This window comes from Gossypium hirsutum, chromosome D11 (assembly GCF_007990345.1).
Source record: "Gossypium hirsutum isolate 1008001.06 chromosome D11, Gossypium_hirsutum_v2.1, whole genome shotgun sequence".
Lineage (NCBI taxonomy): Eukaryota > Viridiplantae > Streptophyta > Magnoliopsida > Malvales > Malvaceae > Gossypium > Gossypium hirsutum.
In genome coordinates, this window is record NC_053447.1 from 2,368,911 (window position 1) to 2,385,984 (window position 17,074).

Sequence of the window (17,074 nt, forward strand, 5' to 3'; positions counted from 1 at the left end):
ATAAACTCACTCATAAAGATAATTGAATCTAAAACAAAACCAATGCATGTCTTTGTGACTAAGAACATAATTTTATGTTTTCCGTCTTCACACTGCCTTCACTCACCAGCAGTGTCAATCATATCATCCGCCATCACTGCAACTTTTCCTTTTACGTTACCAATTAGGTTCATCACCTGAACAATAAAAATTAGGCATGGAATTGGAGACATTAATGTAATAATTACAGAACTGAAGAATACAACACAAACTAAGGTAAAAGTATTATGGAGGTCCATGTACTAAGAGTCGAATTGCATTTTACCCTTTCTGTTAAAAAAACATGAGCAAATTAGTCTTTGTATGTTAGATCAAATAGCAAATTGGTCAACGACGGATCTTGTCATTAAGTTTTGGGGGGCTTAACTAAAATTTTTAAAACTTTGAGGGTTTTAATGAGAATTTTTAAAAATTTTGGAAGGTCTAATTGAAACTTTTAAAAAATTTATAGGTTTTATGAAAATTTACAAAAAAAAAAAACAAAATGAAAAGTCCCCCAGGATCCATATTTGAAATTGACTATTTTGTTAAAAATTTTATCCATTTATACTATTAAAATTTTGTCCTTATACATCAACACACGTGTCATTGATTGGTTATTCCACCATCTACATAAGGTTTTTTTAACAAATAGGTGAAATTTTTAACAAAAATATCAATTTAACCATTAATCTAAAATACAGTGATTAATTTACATACCTACCTATTTTTAATAAAATGAACAAAATATAACCTAACTTTTAGTATTTACATCCCATAACACTTATATCTCAAAACTGAGCGTTACTAAGATAAATGAATACCCCAAACTGAGCGTTACTAAGACAAATTAATATCAGTTACGTACTTCAGCTATTATCGAAAAAAGTGCAACCATTTTCCTAACTGATTGTACTTATCATTGCTGCCAAATGTACTACCTGGGCAAAAGTATACACTGCTCTATTAGATTCTCACTTGCAGGAAGACATGTTGGTTGCACTAAAATGAACTATTAATAACCTCACCATATCCTCCGGTTTAAAGTTTAAACTGCAAAGAATCATGAGAGATGATATGCATAACTTTCCAATTCAGCAATATTTTCATATTTCCAATAAATATTTTGTTTAGATTCAAATGATATGTTTTATGATTTTTTTTTACTTATTTAGCATTTAAAAATCAGTTTTTATCTTTTTTATGTATTAATTTTGTATTTAGTTTATTAATGAAATCTTAAATTAATTAATGCAAAAATTGAACAAATTATATAATATAATTAAATTATTATATACATTTAAATCCGTGCATTATACACACATAATATTATTATTATTATCAGTAAATTTATTAAAAATTTAAGCATAGAAGCGGGTGAGGCAGGGGGTGTGACAGGGCTCCGCCTCTAAAATACAAGATTTAAATTTCAATCTTTAAAAATTTATAAAATTTTAAATTAATACATAATAAAATAAAATGATAAAATTTTAATTTAATCCTTTAAAAATTATAAAGATATAAGTTATTAAGATAGTAAAATTGTATTTTAACTCTCATAAATTTATACAATTTAATTCCATCCAGAAACAACTTGACTTCACCCCTAATCATAAGTATAATACAATTACAAATAGATGGAAATCAAATACTTATTTTCTCAACTTTTACCCATAATACCAAATTTTCATTACCAATGCAATGGAGTTGAATTTTCTTTTTAAAGTTTTATTAATACAAAAACAATACAATTATAAGTACATGGCACGTACAAATTACAAGTATAAGATAAATATAAATATACATTCGACTAATACAATACACAACAAACAAAAAATTAAACAAAAACTTGATTAATTGGAAGGAATCCAAAGCCCACATAAGATATATGTACACAGAAATTGGATTATGAGAATTTTTTTTTCAAACCCACTCCGAATAATATTTTTATGACATGATGATTTATTTGGCTCTTCAATTTTATCAAAAAAATTATTTTGGTTTTCTATTTTATTTTATTTTTTGTCTCTTTTAGGCCTTAAATATTTGTTAACTTTGTTGACTTGACATACACTTGAATTATCATATAGATGACATGTTAATATCTAATTGTATTTTTTTTAAAATTTAAAAATATTTAAAAATATATTTTAAATAATTTAGTGATTTTTAATTTTTAAAAATAATTTTTATGTGTTTTTCTGAATTTTTAAATTAAAAAATTAATTAAATGATGGTACGTGTATACAATATCAGTATTAATTTTTTTTATTTATGTTGGAGCGATCTAATAAAAAATCTAAATTTAAAGATTGAAAAAAAGTAGAATTAAATGAAAATTAAAACGATTTTTTATAAAGATAGGAAGGAAAATAAATGATTATGACTATCCCCTTGGAACAGCCTTGAACAAATAAGAAAAATACAGTCTGTTTAGGTTTATTGAAAATCAATGTTGGGAAGCAGAAAATGGAAACAAAATTATTTTTTGTTTTAATGGCAGCTCAATTCTCAAAAGACTAAAAATGGAGTAACTTTTGATAATAAACAAAAGCATGAATTGCCAAGTGTGAGAATGTATGATATTTTGCATGACGCGCTGCGACTGGATCTAACTTTAACTGGCTGTGTGTTTCCATTTATTGTACCCTACACCCTTCACTTACAGGGACCAGCAACAGCGACGGCGCACAGAAACTCCTAACTGTCCTAATACTATCTAAGGAGACCCCATCTCTGTTTTCCTCTAAACACAAATAAATAAAATATCTGCCTCTGTTCTGTTCAGGAGTGTTGGAAATGGCGGCGATTACTACCATCTTAACCGACGCTTCCGCCGTCGCCACCGCTGATTTGTCGTCTTTCCGTACCATCTCCGACCATTCACTGTTCGATTCCGTAACCAATTGGACTAAACGACGTCTCTTTTCCCCTAAAGGAGATTCATCTTTTCCAATCAGATCCATGCACAACACTCAAACCGGCGTCGCTTCTTCCACCAACGGCCATTTCAACGCTGTCGGTTTCAATATTCTCGACCCAATTTCTTTTCCCTTTTCTTTTCCATGTTATTTATTTTGATTGTTCCCTTTTCTAGGACAAGCTGAAATCTACAGTCGAGCTTTTAAACGGCGGGGCATTAGGACAAGTGAAAATGAACTCGAGTCACCGGAGAAAAACCAAGATCGTTTGCACCATCGGTCCTTCGACGAGCTCACGTGAGATGATATGGAAACTGGCTGAAGCTGGAATGAATGTGGCTCGCCTGAATATGTCCCATGGTGACCATGCTTCTCATAAAAAAACCATTGATCTTGTTAAGGAATACAATGCCCAATTTGAAGACAAAGTTATTGCTATAATGTTGGACACTAAGGTATATCCAGTTTCATATATATATATGTGTGTGTGTGTTCATCATAAGTGCACAATTTTTAACCGATTAGGCACTACATAGCAAAACCCAGATTTTAATAGCATGCATAGATTAGGAATTAAACTTCTTTTAGCCTTAGTTCTGATGTGATGTGGTTGTCTGGTTAATATGTTCTTTTGTTTAGGGTCCCGAGGTTCGAAGCGGTGATGTTCCTCGACCAATACACCTTAAAGAGGGCCAAGAATTTAAATTCACTATCAGGAGAGGAGTTAGCACTGAAGATACCGTTAGCGTAAACTACGACGACTTTGTGAATGATGTCGAAGTTGGAGACATACTATTAGTTGATGGTGAGAACAGATTTCATTTTGATGTCTTTGTTAGCCGTGTTGTCTTTTGTTTTAGAATTTATGATGCTATAATTAGAAGTACAACTGATCAAATAAGTTTTAACGAATCGTTCCTATGTCGTTTCCTCTCGGAATAGAACAAAATCCTTTTGTCTTTAATCCTCATCCTGTTTTCTGGTTCTGCATTTAATGTATTTGATCTGTAATTTTGAAAAACACGACAAATTCCGGGAACTATTCGCTAATCAAAAACAAGTTTTTGTTGAGTTTTTACTTGTATATGTAACTTAACGAGTTGTTCCATGTCTCTGTATGGCAGGTGGAATGATGTCGCTAGCTGTGAAGTCAAAGACAAAGGATTTGGTTACATGTGTAGTAGTTGATGGCGGAGAGCTCAAATCAAGGCGCCATTTAAACGTGCGTGGAAAAAGTGCAACTTTGCCATCGATAACAGGTTATTCATGCAGTTGCTTTGACGTTTTACTTAAAACACGGTCTAATTTGTTCAACTTTGATTGCTGATAGAAAATTTTGAATGGTACACGTTGTGTTTACAGACAAAGATTGGGAAGATATCAAATTTGGGGTGGACAACCAAGTTGATTTTTATGCCGTTTCTTTCGTGAAGGATGCTAAGGTAGTCCATGAGTTGAAAGATTATCTTAAAGGTAAAATTTAATTCTAGTTTAGTCATGGTGTGTATTATATTATATGGTTTTCCACACTTGTGATTGTTTCGTTACCAAATTCTTTTGCAGGTTGCAATGCAGACATTCACGTGATTGTGAAAATTGAAAGTGCTGATTCTATACCGAACCTTCACTCTATAATTTCCGCTTCTGATGGGGTTTGTTTTTATATTCTCGAATAATTTGTTTATAATCTCGAAAAGCTTTAAAAGAAAATGTAGATTTAACTGCTGTCATGGACATTATTATAGGCAATGGTTGCTCGAGGAGACCTTGGAGCTGAACTTCCAATCGAGGAAGTCCCTTTATTGCAGGTAACTTTTAAATCTCAACATGTCTCGATTTAATATAGATCTATTAAAGAAAGAATCAAGGATCATACAATGAGGTAAATTTATAAGCCGTGATATGGTTTTAAAACTGTATGCATTTTTTGTATTTGAGAACTTATAGAGACATACGCAATTGTTGCGTCCTACCTGAACCAATGAAGTTTTGATTGTAGGATTAAATATCATTTTCCAATTCCAAATATAACAACTTGTTATCATGTTCTAATAGGAAGACATCATCAGAAGGTGTCGTGATATGCATAAAACGGTAATCGTGGCAACAAACATGCTCGAAAGTATGATTAATCATCCTACACCAACAAGAGCTGAAGTTTCTGACATCGCAATTGCTGTTCGAGAAGGCGCTGATGCAATTATGCTTTCTGGAGAAACTGCACACGGGAAGTGAGTAATTATTGTTAGATGCTATCAGAAATACTTGCTTTCCGGAATAATCGTGGATGCTTGTTCGTTTTAAATATTAGTGGCTAATTTTCCTTTGATAACAATAACCACAGGTATCCGATTAAAGCCGCTAAAGTCATGCACACTGTAGCATTGAGGACTGAGTCAAGTCTTCCACTCAATGTTATGCCTCCTGTTCGTTTTAATGCTTACAAGGTAATCGGTTTTCGGAATTTGCTATATTATCATTCAAGGTTGTGTCCTCTTTGTAGTTTTGCAATTCATAATCTGACCGTGTTATGGCATTGTTTCCCAGAGTCATATGGGTGAAATGTTTGCTTTCCATTCCACGACCATGGCTAATACTCTCAATACACCAATCGTGGTCTTTACAAGAACTGGATCCATGGCTATACTATTGAGTCATTACCGTCCTTCCTCTTCAATCTTTGCCTTCACGAACGAGTGAGTTTTAGTAGCCATACTACATAAACAATTTTTTTCGCCCTTATTTTGAATTAGAACTTGTTTCTGTTCCTTATTCTCACTTTTGTGCTGTAATTATCATTTCTTGACAGGGAAAGAATTAAGCAGAGGCTGGCGTTTTATCAAGGCGTGATACCGATATATATGCAGTTTTCAGATGATGCGGAGGAGACTTTTTCTCGAGCACTAAAGCTGTTAACGGTAAAATACACTATCTAGTTTCTTTAATTTGAGATGTTAACAGTAAAACAACGCATGACATCAGTGAGCTCGCCCTCCTTCAGGCTATCGATGTTTTTTTATTAGATCAACTACTTGATATGTCTGAACAATTATCTGATACAAATTTTTGATGATTTAGGGCAAGAACTTGGTGGAGGAGGGAGAATTCATTACTCTTGTCCAAAGCGGAGCGCAACCGATCTGGCGTCGAGAATCCACCCATCATATTCAAGTTCGAAAAGTTGAACTATGATAGCCTATGATGCAAGAGAAAAGACACTTTTTTTTCTTTCTTGTCATAGAAGTTACTAAATGGTAGGCAAATGATAGACATGTTTTCAGGTTTTTAACTTTTTATTACAATGTTTGTAATTTCCTTTTTCTTTTTTTGAGTAAAGAAAATTGAAAAACAAAAATAAAATACCAGTCTTGTAAACATAGACAAATTGTGGCAATTTCAGCAGCTTCATGCATGAGAGATAGCAAAACCCGAATTGTCTTATGAATTTTGAATTGCTTCTTTTGAAAAGTGGATGCAAGGCGAGGGGCGAGGGGCCGATTTTTGTAAAATAATAAGTATAGAACGATTATAGTAACTGCTTAAACATACATTAAAAATATGTTAAAACCCTAAAAGATTTTACATTTTTCCTTGGTCGTCGTTTTTCTCAAAACTGAACTTCAAACTACTGTGATGCTATGGTGGATTTGACAACTTTTTTTTGTCTCGCGTCATTGCCATGTAAGAATCTAGTAAACTAAAAACCTACTTAAATAAGAAAAAAATTTAAGATATAAGGATTAAAGAAAGTGAAGAATGTGGATTATTATTAATAACATAGAACATGTGTAAAAAAACAAGCTTAGTTGGGTGATACAAAGTTATTAGTGGGAAGCATCTTCTTCCTCACAGAATTTGGTGTATTCCTTTGGACCCATCAAGGATTCTAATTCTGAAGGACTGCCGGGTTTCACCTTTATCATCCATCCTCCTTCATATGGGCTTGAATTGATCTTCAAATACCCAAAATTTTTAACATAAGTTGCTAAGCAGAAGAATAAAAAAAAATAAAAATGATAAGTTTTGATTTACCAGGCCAGGAGTTTCAGTAAGCTTGGAGTTAACCTCAACGATTTCACCAGAGATAGGGGAATTGACATCACTGGTTGCTTTAACACTTTCAACAGCTCCAAACCCTTTTCCTTTGCTCACTGAACCACCTGGTTCTGGCAGCTCTACAAACACTACCTCTCCTAAATGGTCCTGCAATTTATGTAAATCGTAAATCTCTATGCCCCGTAAAACAGACATGAAAAATGCTTTGATTTTCATAGAAACAAACCTGAGCATGGTCAGTGATGCCAATGGTAGCTACTGGACCTTCGTGCTTCACCCATTCATGTGATTCAGCATATTTCAACCCATCCAAAACTGTAAAAAATAATAATAAATTCAACACATTTAGAAGAAACAAACATGGAATAGAAAGGAGAGGTACCAGTGGAAAAGCATCTGGAGAGGGAGAAAACAGGGGCTTTGGTGGTAGCACAAGAAATTTTGAGGGCATTGGCAGTGGTAGAAGCCCACATTCTCAGTGCGATGATTTTCGGCTTTTTGATTGCCTGCAAATGAAGAAGATGGGTTTATTTTGATTGGTGTGAGCCCGGTTCTTTTTTATCTTGTATGAATGGTAGGCAACGAAAGCCTCATCCTTATTAAGAAAACCAGATTTACAACGACACACACCATCCTGTTTTTACTTTTTCATGTGAGCATTTCCTTGTCCTCTACGCCACCAGTTTAATCGATTTTTTTTACCGATGGACTTATTTAAAATATATTTAAATTTTAAATATTAATTTAAGTCCATCGATTTAGTTATGAAATTTAATAATAAATAACTTAACCATCAAAAACGATTTAAACCGAAATAGACTTAATCGAATATTTTAATATATATATCGCTTTACTCTCTTTATAACAACCTCATTTGTTTGTCTGTTATAGAGAGTGTACTATTATACACCTATAATATGCTGTTATAGAGAGATCACTATTGTAAACTTCATATTGTGCAAATAAATTAAGTGAGAATTTTGTTCAAAAAATAAACAAAGTGGGAATCAAATTAACAAAATTAAAAGACATTTAACAAGTGAATGTATTTTTATCTTTCATTCTTTCACATAATTAATTATAAATAACAAGCTCAATTAATCAATATGAATTATCAAATTTAATTAATTAATTAATAATACTAAATTCAAGTAATCAATTTATATTTATAAGCGTATGATGTTCCAAATTCATAATTAACGAACGTAATACTTTCTTAAATTAATTCTACTTATTCAAGATTATTTTCAGTTAATAAAATATAATTAATATTTTTTTTCAAGTGAATTTAATTATTTTATTGAAATAATATTTTATTTTTAATAAACGGTATTTAATAGGTTTGTCCATATGAAATAACTATAATTTTACTTAAAAAATTTTATTGACAACTGAATAAATTTGACTAATTTTACCTGCAAAAGAAAAAAATTTGTACTGTTATAATAAATTTAACTAATTAATTTATTAAACAAATAAATGTTTCTAGCTTTCAACTCTCATGATCTGCTCCAATGTTTGGGAAAGTTTCAAGCTTTCAGCTGAATTCAAAGTTTCAAACTTTAAAACACAATTCTTCAATATGAATTCGGACCATGTACCATAACTCCACAAAGATAAGTGTTTTTTTTTTTTTAATTAACGGTGTGGAATTCCCATTATTTGAAAGCTATTTAAGATATAACAGTGGATGATGATGGAATCTTTGATTGTAACCACAACAGTAAATCCTCCCTTGTTGCTACAAAGCAACCAACTTTATCTTCACTGTTCTTGAATGGTGCTCCAAGTACCTTCAAATGAGAACCAAAGGAATTCGACAGTCCCTGAGCAAATTTATGAGTTCCAGTCCCGGTTTGAGCTGAGAACAGCTCCGGTAATGCTTCTCCACGCTTAACAATTTTGGCCAAAGTCCCCATCCACTCTTCAAGTGCGGTCTTGGCTGCACCAACAGATAATGTTCGAACGTTCAGACTCCACTCGTCTGCTGTTCTGTTGTGTAAGCGCGGGTACAACCCATATAGAGTTCCTAGATAAAGCAAATCATGTGCTCTCTCGTGGAGATTCTTGCTTCGACATATATCAATCAAGCAATTACAGAACGGTCTTCTAGCGTCATCTTTAGTGTCACTGAGGACACGTCTGAACTCTTCTTTAACGGTGTCGAGACTACTTTTCTCGTCTTCAATCAATTCCACGAATTCAACTAACCGAGGATTAGCTTGGTGCAAGCAAGCGAGAACTTTATCAATATCCTCCCTGTTATCACATAGGGACACAACAGATAACAAGCACCCGCAAAGTCTATCATCCGGTTCGATCTCTTGTTGAATCGAGACAGTAAAGGCCCTCACCAACTCGTCAATTCTTCGGGTCTTCCCCAAGCATTGAATCAAACACGTGGTTCCCATTACATTAAGCTCAACACCTACTTCAAACATCTCTTTGAACAACTCCATCGCCTTATCGACATTTCCTCCACTTGCATATATGTTTAGCATTGCTGTGTAACTCCAACTATCCGGCTTAAAATTCTCTGATCGCTTCATGTCAATAAAAAGCTGCTCTGCCTCCTCAACTAAACCGATATCTGCAAACATAGTTAACAAAGTATTATACAAAATAAAATCAACAGGCCAGTTTTTCGACTTCATTTCCTCCCATAATTTCAGTGCATCTTTCTCCCACCTCGCCTTGCCGTATATCTTTGCAATGGCAGTTAAAGTCTTCTCGTTCGGACTTAAACCAGACTCAATCAAGTCCTCGAAAAGGTTCCTTGCAAACCCAGGTTTCCCTGCCCTCCCCATTGCCTCTATCAAAGTATTGTAAACAACCAAATTAGGCTTAACCTCAACAGATTTCATTTCTTGCAAAACATACTTAATCCCTTCATAATCTCCTGCAACACCGAACATCTTTGCTAACACAGAGAATGTAACCATGTCTGGTTTCCAACTACTAGCTACCCCTCTTTCATACAAGCTAATCACTTCCTCAACTTTACCCAATTTCGCATAAACATCAAGAATTGCAGAATAAGTAACTTCATCAGGCATTAAACCAGTTCTATACATTCTTTCAAACCACTCAACAGCCTTATCAAAATGATAGCATCTTCTAGCACAACTAATAATAGTTGAATATGTAATGTTATCAAGTGGAATCTCATTGCTTACCATTTCATTAGCAAGTTCTTCTATGACCTCAAATTGTCCCCCAAGCCTCAAATACTTCATCATGACATTGTAGAATATAGTTTCCATGGGGAAAAAATTATTGGTCTTTAACCAATTGAAGAATAAATAAGCCTTTTGCCATGGTTTCAAGCTGTTGAGTATCAAAAGTGAATTTTCTCTGTTGGGTTGATGTGGGAATTGTTCCAAAACACTTAGGAAAGCACCTTCATTGTTTTCACAATCGTTAAGCTTCTTTGCAAAGAGTTTTAGCTCTCTGAGTTGTGGATTGTATGCATGAGGTGACCGCTTTTGTCTTTGTAGTGAAAGCACGGATCTTTTAGGCTTGGAAGGATTGACCCAAGTGGACTTTGGGTTCGAAGAGAGACGAGCAGCTTGGTATTTTTTGGGCAGTGTGGTGGTGGAAAGTGGCTGAAGCTGCTCCGATAAAGACTGGGTTTTTTTGGGTGATTGTTCTTCTAGTGGGTTTTGCTGAGGTTTTGAAGAAGAAGAAGAAGACTTGGAGGTCTTACAAGAAATGCAAAATCTTTGACTAGGGTTTTGATGTTTCAGTCTCTTGGTGAAGAAAATGGGTCTTTTTGGATCAGATTGAGAGACAGCAAAATGAACATCTAGAGCAGAGGAGAAAGTAGCGGCCATTACAACAGGTTTCCTCCTGTCTGTGCCTCACAGTGGATGGTTTTGATTGCCTTATCTGAATTGTAAGTTCTTAAACGGCATTGAAGCGCATAAACGGCCCTAAATCTTGGCCCAGTCCCAAAAAATTTCAAGCCTATACCCGCTTTTGGGCCAGACCACCCAAAAAGCCCATTTACCCTTTAAAATTAATAAAATATTACAAATATATTTTTATATTAATATTTAGAAATACTTATAATTTAATTTACTTTTAAAAACATTTTTTATTAAGTAATTTGAATTTCGCATAGAAAATCGTGTCCAAGCTCAACCCAAGTTCAATTGGGCTTATTGAGCCAGCCGAGTTGCCCAATTCTAAAGAAATTTTCGGTTTGGATCTAGGCTTAGTCCACTCAAGTCTTTCCAATTAGTCTATTTCACTGTTTGAAAAATAATATTTTTTATCTAAATTTAATTATAAAATATATATTAATATAAAATTAAATTTTATCAATAAATAATAAAATGAGTTGATCCGAAATTAAAAATACAAACCTAAACTCGATTCAAAATAGATTGAGGTAAACAGATTACCTAACCTATAAACACCACTAATAATTTCTTAATACGCTCAAGTTGAGAAAAAGTGTAACAACCCAAGTTAGGGCCTAATCGGAACAGTGATTTCGGGACCACAAATTCAATGAGAAAAATTTTATTATTATTATATTTTTATGGTCTGCAACTTCACTAAAAGATTTCGTGAAAATTTCGTTCGACGACGTTTGAGCACTCAAATTAGTAAAAAGTACTAAATTGTCAATAGTGCAAAAGTTGAGTTCCATATGTCAAAGGTTTTTAATTGTTATGGAATCATAAATTAGGGGTCCTTATGTGGTAATTAGACCATTAGTTAATGATGGACAAAAATGGGCATGAAATAAGTGAAATAGGATTTTTTTTTTAAGAAATGGCATTTTATTCATTTGGTAAATAAATAGAATTAAATGAGAAAAAGATGGCAAAATATGCTTATCTTCTCCATAGTTGCTGCCGAATTTTAGAAGACACCATAGCTAGAGTTTCTTTGCTTTTTCAAGCTCATAGTAAGTGCATCCTAGCCCCATTTTTAATGTTCTTTGCATTTTTGAGATTCCCGTAGCTCGGTTTATCTATTTCTACTGTTATTTTGAGCTAGGGTTGAAATTTGAAAAATTACCCATGTGTGAAATATATGTATTTTGATGTTTTATGGAAGAATGTGAAGCTAGAATTTATATTAAACAACTTTTGCTAGCCGATTTTAAGTGAAACCGAGCAAAATAACATAATCGGTAAAAATATTTAATGTTCATAAGTAAGAGTTAGAGTGAGAATTTGATGTTACCATAGAAGGAAAAAGTGTTCAGCATGTTGTAAAACATAAGAATAAAGAATGAAATTTAATTTTCGAACATTGGGACAAAAATGTAAATATGTAAAAGTTTAGGGACAGAATTGTAAACTATTGGAAAGTAAGAATCTTTGTGGAACTGTTGGAATGGTAAAGATTTGAATAAAGTATCGATGAACACGTGTGTAGTACTAAGTGAAGGCTACTACGTATATCGATAAATAATGGTCACATGTGTAGTACTAAGTGAAGGCTACTATGTGTACCGAAAAGCTTTGGTCACGTATGTAGTACTATGTGAAGGCTACTACGTGAACCGTAAAACTTGATCACGTGCGTAGTACTATGTGAAGGCTACTATGTGTATCGAATGATAATAGTAACATGGGTGGTACTATCTGAAAACCCCCAAATATTTCTTGTTATACCGACATGTTCAACGAGATATGAGTATGTGATTGAAATGTGATAAGTTGCGAAAGAGTGACTGAAGTGATGAAGTCTTGTATTGTGTTATAAAATAAATGGTTATAGTGCTATGTGAATGAGAGATGTTGGAATAGAATAGATTTGGACAGTGACAGTGATGTTAGTTTGAAAAATCACCAAAAAATTATAGGAATTGAGTTAGTGGTTGAATAAGACATGGAATTAAAGCTTAATGAGTTTACTTTCACATAAAAGAGAAAGAACGGCCAAAGGAGTTATATATTCTAAGATATTGAAATTTTAGTGAGACAATGTCTGAATGATTTCGAAATCCTCTATTCTAACTTTTGAAAATCACTAAAAATTGTACAAAAATAATTATGTTTTGTAATTTACATTCTTAAATTTCTTATTGAGTCTATTTTCAAAAGAAATAAGTGGGAACATCATTTGAATTATGTACTAAGAGATAACTGACTTTTAGTGAAGAGAGGTCAGAAATGCCAAGTAGAGAAACAGGGGAATCTTTATAGAATAAACTGTATTAATTGGCTGAATCAAAAATTCTGAAAATTTTATGGTAAGAATGTATATGAGTCTAGTTTCAGGAAAAATTTACGGATTTTAATTTGGAGTTTTGTAGCTCCAGATAGAAATAATTTAGTGACTGTGACGCAGAAAAACAGTTTGCTGGAAATTGAATACATAATAGATTTATGTGTGATAAAAAATATATTATCCATGATATCCTGCTAGAAATTTATTTATCAATTACATACATACTTACTAAGCTATATGCTTACCTTACTCCTGTTTATTTTCCCTTGTTTTATAGTGGCATCAATCAGCTCGGAAATTGAACGAGGTTAGAACATCATCCACACTATCATCATCATCTTGTGGGTATTTTGCAACCAATACTTTTGAAATATGGCATGTATAGATGACTTAATGTAATGTGGTATAAATATATATATTGTTTGGTTTAAAATGTTGGTGTATATTAGTTGATAAATTGTTTTCTTAAAACTACTAACAAAGTATTTAGAATGTTGTAGATGGATAAATTGTGTCTGAACATATAACTGTAAATGGTTGAAATATTGAAGTTGTTTGAAATTGTGTTTCAAAAATTTGCAGGAGAAATTAAATGTTTATGAAAAGGAATTATGTCAAAATTTTTATAAAAAAAAAATTCAGATCGTTTGATAATACTTCTTACCTTGTTTCGGTGATGAATATGGATAAGAGGTGTTACAAAAAGAATATTATTTAAGCTCAAGTTCTAAAAGTTGGTTTGAAGTTTTTACTTAGAATAGTATTATTTGTTCAAGTTCAAAGTTTCTTTTAAAATATTAGTTGGATTTCAACGTCAATACTTAATGTATAAATCTAACTTATTTGCGTATTATACCATTTAAATCACATATAAATTAAATAAGACTAAATTATTATGATAATCATTCAATTATAAAAAAAAATTATTTTACGCATCTAAAATAAAAAAAAATTTACAATTTAAGCACTCACATTATATAGTTCGTTCATTTTAGTCACTCCCATTAAAATCACAAATGGCAAGTTAACGTAACAGTTAAAAAATTAGTATAATAACAAATTTAGCCCTCAACTTTACATATTATATCAATTTAGTCATAATTTTAAAAAATTAACCCCCAAGTTTACAGATGTTCTCAATTTGATCCTTATTCTAAAAAATTCAAAGAAATATATAAAAATACATAAATATTTTAAATATATATAAAATAATTTTTAAAAACATAAAAATAAATATTTTCAAAAAAATATATTAATAATTTTAAATATTTACTATTAATATTTATTATATTTATGTTTATTATTATATTTTTTAAAAAAATATTTATGTATTTTTATATATTTCTTTGATTTTTTTAGAATAATGATCGAATTGAGAATATTTATAATTTTTTATGGTTATTTTTAAAAAAATATGATTAAATTGATATAATATGTAGAAGTTGAGGGCTAATTTTGTTATTATATCAATTTTTTAACTGCAACATCAACTTGTCATTTATAATTTTAACGGGAGTGATCAAAATAACCGAACTATATAACATGAGTGTTTAAATTGTAAACATTTTATTTTAGATACCTAAAATGAATTTTTTATAGTTAGATGACTATCTATATAGTTTATCCATTAAACAACAACCTATTATATAATATTGCAACATTTTATTTTATTTTAAGAATCTATTCTTTTATTTGAAAATTGTTAAAATATTTTTAAAGAAACATATTTCAAAAAATATTGTTATAATTAAATTTATAGAACAATTCAAGTTAGATTAAGTCATTATCAAAAACATACTTTTTGAGAATTATTAAAAATATATCTTAAATCTTATTTAATTATATTAAAATGGTTAGTTGCACGCAACTCACAAAACGTCGTGTAACTTGCGAATATTTTAACTTAAATATTTTGATTATTCACTTTATCTTTTTTTAGAATTTTGATCAACAATATACGGGATTATGATTAGTGAAGATATTCGAGAGATATTATTTTTGAAAAAAAGTATTTAAGAAAATATCTCTAAATAAGTGATGTGATATGAGTCACATCATGTGAATCGACTAAAAGAACTTAAAATTAGATCAAACTCGAGGGATTTAAATGCAAGATGAAAACGAGCAAATCCATGCAACATTGTACACGTGAACTTTTGAAGTTCAAATCGTCGGTTTTACTTTTATTTAAATTCCACGATTTTTTAAGATTAAATATTTTCTCGTTTATTTTGTGATCACAACATGTTTAATTTCATTAGTAATATAGCTATGTTTTTCCTTTTTTTCAAGTCTTATGTGTTATATCTTTGTTTGAGTGTTTTGGTTGTGATCTCGTGAACCCTTTTTATATTGTTTTCAGGTTCATTCGTGTGACCATATTTCCTCAAGTGGTTGATCGTTTTCCATGGCAAACACATGCACCAAAATATACAACGCATCCATGGATTCATGTACTCAACCAAGTCCATACGTCTCTTCATATTCCACCATAGATTCAAGGTTTCTGCACATGAACGCATGGCCGAATTCAATGAATGAACTTGCCATGAATGAATAGCATTACAAGGGGATTAAAGTGACTATTCGGCTGATACATGCACATCCACATGCATCTACGTCCAAGGGGGTGTTGTACAAACTAAATGCTGAACAATGAACTTGTGGATGCATGAACATGCAAGGAGATGCATTTGACAAAGGGAATGAATGTCAACATGCATGCACGTCCATAGGTAGGAGAATGTGTCCATTCGCATATACATTGAACCTTAAGATGAATATGTATGGACGGCATGGGGGAAGAATGTGACTTTATGAATGAAGTTGCATCATTAAATTGGTTCATGAATAGGTTTATACATGTAATTCATGGTCGTATTTGTGGCCATTTGTTTACCTAGATGCTTTCCTATATATAGTTAGTCATATGTTTTGTAAAAGGTTAGCCTATTTTGATAAATATACTTTTTTTTAGTGATAACTCTTTGTTCTTAATTATTCTTTATTAATTATTCCCAACATACCAAAATTTTGTTTTTGTGGTGTTGATCCATTTTCAATCTTATCGCTTCCCGTCTCGTATTTTCGGAGTGTGGTGATCAACTCTATACCTTTGGCTCCTATCTCCATATAGATAGTAGATCAAGGTTCTTCTTTCTATAGAAATCAGGTCACGTTTTATAACGTTGGTTCGTTTCTGATTTATTTTAAGTTCGTAAGTTATATCACAAATTATCTATTTATTTTATTTTCATTTGAATTTTCTATCATATTTTAAAAGAGTACTTGTTAAGAACACCGGGAATTTAAAATCGTAACTCGTGATTTTAAGAGGTTAACGTAAGTAAAACTCTAAAAGAAATTATTATTTTAATTGCTTTGTTGCATCTAATCAAACTTTGAAATTTTTGTCAATAAAGCAAGTAATTAGACGACAATGAAGTTTTCCAGTTATGTTTTGTTTGAGGGTATATTAGTATTACATTATTTGAAATTGGGTTGAATATAGAATATAGAATATAGAATATAGAATATAGAATAAATGTTTGATATTAGGACATGAAATTTGATGCTTAATTCCAGTTCAACCATGTTTCACTTGAAAAGCACAAGTTCAAATCAAAGTTGATTAATACTAATTAAAACAGAAAAAATTCGATCAAACCCACAAAGTTCAAGTTCTAAACAAAATTTGCTTTAAGTAAATAAATAATATAAATTAAAGCTTTGATTAGATTCATTTATCCAATAAAATATAAACCCGAGCTTATTTTTAACCCTAAACTCAAATAAAGTTTAACAATAATTATAAATATAAATATTTTACTTACGTCACGTATAAGTAAAATCTATTTTCCACTTTCCCAAGTAAGGACAAAATTTGT

At 31.6% G+C, this 17,074-nt stretch overlaps 3 protein-coding genes across 3 annotated transcripts; 1 reads left to right on the forward strand and 2 right to left on the reverse strand.

The window, feature by feature from the left end:
* The first annotated feature begins 2,487 nt into the window (after positions 1-2,487).
* Positions 2,488-6,380, forward strand: LOC107912192 (pyruvate kinase isozyme G, chloroplastic). The gene is made up of 12 exons (XM_016840264.2): positions 2,488-3,036; positions 3,116-3,394; positions 3,579-3,744; positions 4,064-4,198; positions 4,302-4,412; positions 4,503-4,591; positions 4,685-4,747; positions 4,995-5,170; positions 5,284-5,386; positions 5,487-5,635; positions 5,749-5,857; positions 6,018-6,380. Exons 1-12 carry the CDS (start codon positions 2,818-2,820, stop codon positions 6,129-6,131), a joined length of 1,713 nt encoding a protein of 570 aa, XP_016695753.2. The 5' UTR covers positions 2,488-2,817; the 3' UTR covers positions 6,132-6,380.
* A 299-nt stretch (positions 6,381-6,679) lies between these two features.
* Positions 6,680-7,681, reverse strand: LOC107912193 (glycine cleavage system H protein, mitochondrial). The gene is made up of 4 exons (XM_016840265.2): positions 7,378-7,681; positions 7,222-7,310; positions 6,972-7,142; positions 6,680-6,892 (listed from the first exon to the last, which is right to left on the reverse strand). The coding sequence occupies exons 1-4, from the start codon at positions 7,466-7,468 to the stop codon at positions 6,764-6,766; spliced, it is 480 nt and encodes a 159-aa protein (XP_016695754.1). The 5' UTR covers positions 7,469-7,681; the 3' UTR covers positions 6,680-6,763.
* An 831-nt stretch (positions 7,682-8,512) lies between these two features.
* On the reverse strand, positions 8,513-10,877 carry LOC107912190 (pentatricopeptide repeat-containing protein At5g46580, chloroplastic). Its single transcript, XM_016840263.2, has one exon. It carries the CDS (start codon positions 10,826-10,828, stop codon positions 8,669-8,671), a length of 2,160 nt encoding a protein of 719 aa, XP_016695752.2. The 5' UTR covers positions 10,829-10,877; the 3' UTR covers positions 8,513-8,668.
* Positions 10,878-17,074: the final 6,197 nt, after the last annotated feature.